This window comes from Oxyura jamaicensis, chromosome 8 (genome assembly GCF_011077185.1).
Source record: "Oxyura jamaicensis isolate SHBP4307 breed ruddy duck chromosome 8, BPBGC_Ojam_1.0, whole genome shotgun sequence".
Lineage (NCBI taxonomy): Eukaryota > Metazoa > Chordata > Aves > Anseriformes > Anatidae > Oxyura > Oxyura jamaicensis.
Genome location: NC_048900.1, coordinates 286,382 through 292,354, shown reverse-complemented (window position 1 = coordinate 292,354; position 5,973 = coordinate 286,382). Strand labels below are relative to the sequence as shown.

At 61.8% G+C, this 5,973-nt stretch overlaps 1 protein-coding gene across 1 annotated transcript; it reads left to right on the top strand.

Moving 5' to 3' along the window:
- The first annotated feature begins 579 nt into the window (after nucleotides 1–579).
- On the top strand, nucleotides 580–4,527 carry BARHL2 (BarH like homeobox 2). The gene is made up of 3 exons (XM_035333553.1): nucleotides 580–1,458; nucleotides 2,844–3,069; nucleotides 3,573–4,527. Exons 1-3 carry the CDS (start codon nucleotides 882–884, stop codon nucleotides 3,883–3,885), a joined length of 1,116 nt encoding a protein of 371 aa, XP_035189444.1. The 5' UTR covers nucleotides 580–881; the 3' UTR covers nucleotides 3,886–4,527.
- Nucleotides 4,528–5,973: the final 1,446 nt, after the last annotated feature.

Sequence of the window (5,973 nt, the reverse complement as noted above, 5' to 3'; positions counted from 1 at the left end):
CGAACACGGGCTGCTGCTCTCTGAGGGGACCCGCGGCCCGACCCCGCGGCCGGATGGTGGAACGGGGCCGCAGGCGGGGCGGGACCGAGCGGTCCAGGGCGCACCGACGGCACAGCGGGCCGTGCGGTCCCCGCTCACGCCGTAGCCCCGTCGGTGCCAGCACCCGCTACATCCCTGCCCAACCCTTGGCGGTCCCGGATCCCTGAGGGCTGCCTCTCGCCCCGCCGTGCGCCCTTCGCCGCCCAGGACACCGGGACGGGCGCGGCCCCGCTGCCGCCCTGGCGGGGCCGTCTCGCTCCTCTTCCTTTCCTTCCTCCCCCCCCTCCCGTTCCTCTATATGCCTTTCCCTCCCTCTCCCCTCCCTCCCACTCCGTCTCGCCCATCTCCCCGACGGGGCGGCGCTGCGGCGGCGGCGGCGGGGGGGACGAAGTGAGGGGGGAAGAGAGAGCGACTGTGCCCGCCGCCGCTCGCGCTGATTGGCTGCCGCCCTGGCGGCGTCACCCCCAGCTCGGCGGGCCGCCAATGGGGGCGGGCGGCGGCGGCGGAAAAAGCCCGGGTTTATCATAACCCGCGGGGGACGCGGTGGCCGTGACGTCACGGGGGGAGTCGCCACCGCCGAGAGGAGCCGGCCGGCACGGGCGGGCACGCCGCAGTGGCCGGAGTCCGCCCCGCTCCGCGCCTTAGCCCGCAACTTCCCAACTAACTTCGGCCCAGCCCGGCCCGGCCCGGCCCGGCCCGGCCCGGCGGCGATGAAGCACTCGGCGGGGTCGCCGCGCTAGTTCCGCCCGCCCGAGTGCCGCCGCAGGTGCGCTGACCCCCCCGCCCGCCGCCCGGTGAGCGGGCAGCCCCCGGGGATGCGGGCGCGGCGCTAGCGGGCCGCCATGGAGGGGCCGAGCGGGTCCAGCTTCGGGATAGACACCATCCTGTCAGGGGGCAGCTCCGGCAGCCCCGGCGGCATGAACGGGGACTTTCGGCCGCACGCCGACGGCCGGCCCGCGGATTTTAGGAGCCAGGCCACGCCGTCCCCCTGCTCGGAGATCGACACCGTGGGCACGGCGCCCTCGTCGCCCATCTCGATGAGCATGGAGCATCCCGAGCCGCACCTGGGGGTGGCGGAGAGCCTCCCGCCGCCGCCGCCGCACCACCTCCACCTCGGCCCGCACCCGCCGCCGCCGAGTTTGCAGCCGTCGCCCCCGCAGCCGCCGCCGCCCCAGCTGGGCTCGGCCAGCTCCGGCCCCAGGACTTCCACCTCCTCTTTTTTAATTAAGGACATTTTGGGCGACAGCAAACCGCTGGCGGCGTGCGCACCTTACAGCACCAGCGTCCCCTCTCCCCATCACACCCCCAAACAGGAGGGCAGCGCGGCTCCGGAGAGCTTCAGGCCGAAACTCGAGCAGGAGGACAGCAAAGCCAAGCTCGACAAGCGCGACGACACGCAGGGCGACATCAAATGCCACGGTGAGTACGTCCCGGCCCCGCTCCTCCTCCGGTACGGCTCGGAGGGAGGAGGGAACCGGGGGAACCGGGGGAACCGGGGGAACCGGGGGAGAGCAGCACCGGCCCCGCTCTGCACGGGTTTGTCGCGATCGTCCCTGTTTCGTTTGTAAAATGGATAAAAAATAATGCAACCGCGTTTTATTCTCTCCGGCGAGAGAGAATTCCTCCTCATCTTCTCCGTCTTTTTTTTTTTTTTTTTTTTTTTAAAATTTAACTTGCTCGTTTTTAACGAAATTAGGCTGAATGGGTGCGATGGCATTTGGAAGGGGAGTATGTTTATTTTTTAGGCAATCGCGCCCTAAATGCCCCCCCGGCTTTCTAAGAACCACACACAGCGGCCCCGCTGCACTTAATGCCTTCATCCTTTTCGGTTTTGTTCATTCAATCTGAAATAAAAATAAACAGAAATAAACGCAACAAACCCCACCACCTTCCCGATACCAAATAAACGAAGGAAGTTTAAATTAGACAAACAAACAAAAAGAACCGGCCCGCGATAAGCACAAAAGGTCTCAGGGCTTTGTGCGTTTTGCCAAAACCCCCGGCTTTTTGCTGCGCTGGGACAAGGAAGGATTATTTCTCCGTCTTCTCTCTCTCTCTCCTTTTTTTTTTTTTTTTTTTTTTGTTTTGTTTTGTTTTGTTTTGTTTTTGGATGGATTTCGGGCTCATGGGGAAGCCTCCGCTGCTCAGGGTTTGTAAATGAAAATAGCGATGTGTGCGTGGGGAGAAGGAAGGGGAAGGAAGGGAAAGAGTGAGAAACGGCGGCACGGAGAGGGGATCTTTTTCCTTCGGTGCGAGCGGAGCCTCCCCTTCCCGCGGGCAGGCTTCGCAGGAAGCTCACTTTAAGCCGCGAGGTGACGGGACACGTTTTTCTAATTTTGCCCCATTCACATATTTTTGCAAGGCTGAATAGCAGCGAGACGCTGGTGTGTGCCACTCTTTTTGCTATTTTAGCATTAGCATAAGAGTGTCCAAAACAGATGTACAGTCTGGTCTAGCCATTTTTGTGTGCACCAACCTCCCCAGTGGGTCAATTAGAGAGATTATTGTTCTTCCTGCAGGGAAGATCAAGGAGCGCTACAAACGAGCAGGGGTGGATTGACATATCGATTTCCCAGCTTTTAGGGGCGGGGGGGGAGGGAGGACGAAAAAATAACGAAACCCCGGCCGTTGACAAATAGAGCGGGGAAATCCCGCCGCCCCCCGCTTTATTCACCCCTTTCCCAAAAGCCCAGGAGAAGTCCCGGGGGAGGGGGCAGAGGGGCCCGGGGACGGCTCCGGGGAGGGGCGGGGGTCGCTCCGGGGTCCCGCCGCCCCTCGCTCACGGCTCCTCGGCTCTCTCGCAGGGACAAAGGAGGAGGGCGACCGGGAGATCACGAGCAGCCGGGACAGCCCGCCGGTGCGGGCCAAGAAGCCGCGGAAGGCGCGGACAGCCTTCTCCGACCACCAGCTCAACCAGCTGGAGCGCAGCTTCGAGCGCCAGAAGTACCTGAGCGTGCAGGACCGCATGGACCTGGCCGCCGCCCTCAACCTCACCGACACGCAGGTGAAAACCTGGTACCAGAACCGCAGGTAAGGGGGCCCCGACGGGGCGGCGGCTCACCCACGGCTCGGCCCGGCCCCGGGAGCGGGGGAGGGGGAGGCGCCGCAGGCCTTGCCCTCCCCGAGGGAGCCCGGTGTGCAGCCCTGCGCCCTCCCCGGTGGGCCGGGGGGTCCGTCCAGTTGTCACCGCTGCCATAATTTTCTGTCTCATTACATACGGTTGCAGCCACCCTAATTCTGTCGGAAAACATTAGTGTCAGCGCGCTGCAATCTAACCGGGGCGCCATGTTTATTAATTTGGCCGGAGCCGCCGCGCGTGTGCGTGTGTGTGTGCGTGTGTGCGCGGGGGGAGCCGGGCCTCGCTGGGCACCGAGGGCCGCAGCGCTCCGTCGGGGTTCCGGTAGCGCCGGGAAGGGGAAGGGGAAGGGGCTGGCCGCCCGCAGCCGGCGGCGCTCGTCAGGACGGGCAGTGCCGTGCCGGGGGCCCCGTCGCGGCGCCCGCTCTGCAGCAGCCTCTTGTGCTCCCCCCGGCAGGACGAAGTGGAAGCGGCAGACGGCGGTGGGACTGGAGCTGCTGGCCGAGGCCGGGAACTACTCGGCTCTGCAAAGGATGTTCCCCTCGCCCTATTTCTACCATCCCAGCCTTCTGGGCAGCATGGACAGCACGACAGCGGCCGCGGCGGCCGCGGCCATGTACAGCAGCATGTACCGGACTCCCCCCGCGCCGCACCCCCAGCTCCAGCGGCCGCTGGTGCCGCGGGTGCTCATCCACGGGCTGGGGCCCGGCGGGCAGCCGGCCCTCAACCCCCTAGCCAACCCCATGCCGGGCACCCCGCACCCCCGGTGAAGCGGCACCGCGGTCCCCGCAACGAGCCCTTCCCCTCCCCGTCCCCAAACAAGCCCCAGCACCACAGAGAAGGAAGCAAGGGGATGCCGAGGGGCAGGAGAGCCTGCAGGCAGCCACCAGCCACCGAAGGAGGCGATCAGTCAGAGCAGGGACTCTTGAACCGTGAACCCCGAGCCGAGCCCGTAAGTGAAACGACCACACGCGGGGGAACGCGGGCAGAGCCACGGGGGTGCCCCGCCGACCTCACCTCCTGCGAGACAGGACTTAGAGCTCGGAGACAGAGAGAGAGGGAAGGAGGGGGAGGAAGAGAGGGCGAGGGAGCCTGCCGCAGAGCCTGCCCACTGGAGAGGACCGAGGGATGAGCGAGCCTCGCCCCCGCCCGTTGGAGAAGACCGGGGGAACGGAGAACTTTGCACTGATTTTTCTCATGACTTTTTTTTTTTTTTTTTTTTTTTTCTTATTGAAAAGTGGCATGCTCCCTAATGCGAACAGACTTGTACAGACCGAGTGCTGAGTGCTATATCATATTTATTATATGTTGTCCAAAAAAAAAAAAAATCACTTCTATACATTAGTTTAAAACGAGCGAACGTGGTTCTCCCCTCTCCCTTTTCATGTCTTTTTGGATTCAGTAAAATAAATGCTTAGATGACAAAATATAGATTTTTTTTGTGACTGAAAAAATATAGGGAAAAAAGAAAAAAAAGAAATAAACTTTATCTTTTTTTTTAACAAACGTGGAAATTCAAGGTAGCTAATTTTCCCTGTGACGAGAATGCAAGAAATTCGGAATAGAAAAGGCAAACGCCACTTTTTATTTTTATTTTTTAATTTTCGTTGTTTCGTAACCGGCGATTTTTTTTCTCTCTAGCTGTATTTTAAAGGGGAAAAAATCACCACCTCGCGCCAGGTGCGGTGTACCTCGCCGTTATTTTAAGCACCTGGGCAGGGCGGCGGTGCTTTCCCGGGAAGCCGGCGGGGAGAGGCGGCGGCGGGCGGGCCGTCCGGCTCCGGCCCATGGGGGTGGACGTGGAGGGGCCGTGCCGTGCAGTGCTTAGGGGCGCGGCTCCGGCCCCGGCCGGGCAGCTGTCTCCGCACCGAGCTGGGACAGACAGCGAGCGCCGGCGCTGGGGGTGAGTAATGAGGGGAAACGGGCGGGGGGCCCCGGCAGGCGCTGAGCCCCCAAGCCCCCCGCTGGTCGTTGCCCCCTCCCCTCTGCCCCCGGCGGGCAGTTTCTCCCCTTAGCGCCCGCCGGTCCCGAGCGGGGGTCGGGAGACGGCAGGGAGAGGGGGCGCGAGTAAGGGCTGGGTGCCGCCACCCTCCGCTGGGCTCCCCGTCCGGCTGTGGCCCCGGTCCTCGGGGGTGAACACCTTCTTTCGAAATTAGAAAGTTATCCAGGAATCGCCTATAAAACATTCATAAAGTCAAACAGTATCTTCTCCTCTGAGGGTTTGGATTTTGGCGTTTTTATTTTTATTTTTCTCGTGAGTTCCCTTTCTCTCTTTCTCAAAGAGAGAATAAAAAAAAAAGAGGAACCTGCGGGCACGTTTATTTGGGCTTTGCTGATTAGCGAGCGGCTTGCCGATTTCTCTGCTAATAAATTCGCGTTAAAACCATATTGACCCCTGTCTTGATCTAACAAAAGGGGAGCGGGCCGGGAACGCCCACCTCGTTTTGTGCCTGTGTTGCAGCGGCCGCTGACAATTCCCCCGCGCCGCCGCCGCTGCCCCCAAACGCGCCTCGGTAGAAATGAGCTGGGAGCGGGCCCGGGGCGCCCCAGGCAGCCCCCTCGGGCTGTGGGATCGCGTCCCGCCCGGCCTGGGGGAGCGGGTGGGCGGCGGGGCTCGGATTGGGTCCTCTCGCCTACCCAAACAGCAAATCCTGGGCTGTTTTCTCCCGAAAAGGAGGCGATCCTTTTGGAAAAGCTGGTCCCAAGCTTGTTTTTATTCTCGATGGCAAATCGGGGCTCGTTTTTTCACTGCACAAAGTCGTTGAAAACAAAGTCGTTGAAAAGTACTAAGAATAAGAAAAAGTTCGCGCAAAATGGACGAGTTTTCCCTAGGGCAGGGGGCCGGGAAGGGGCTTGGG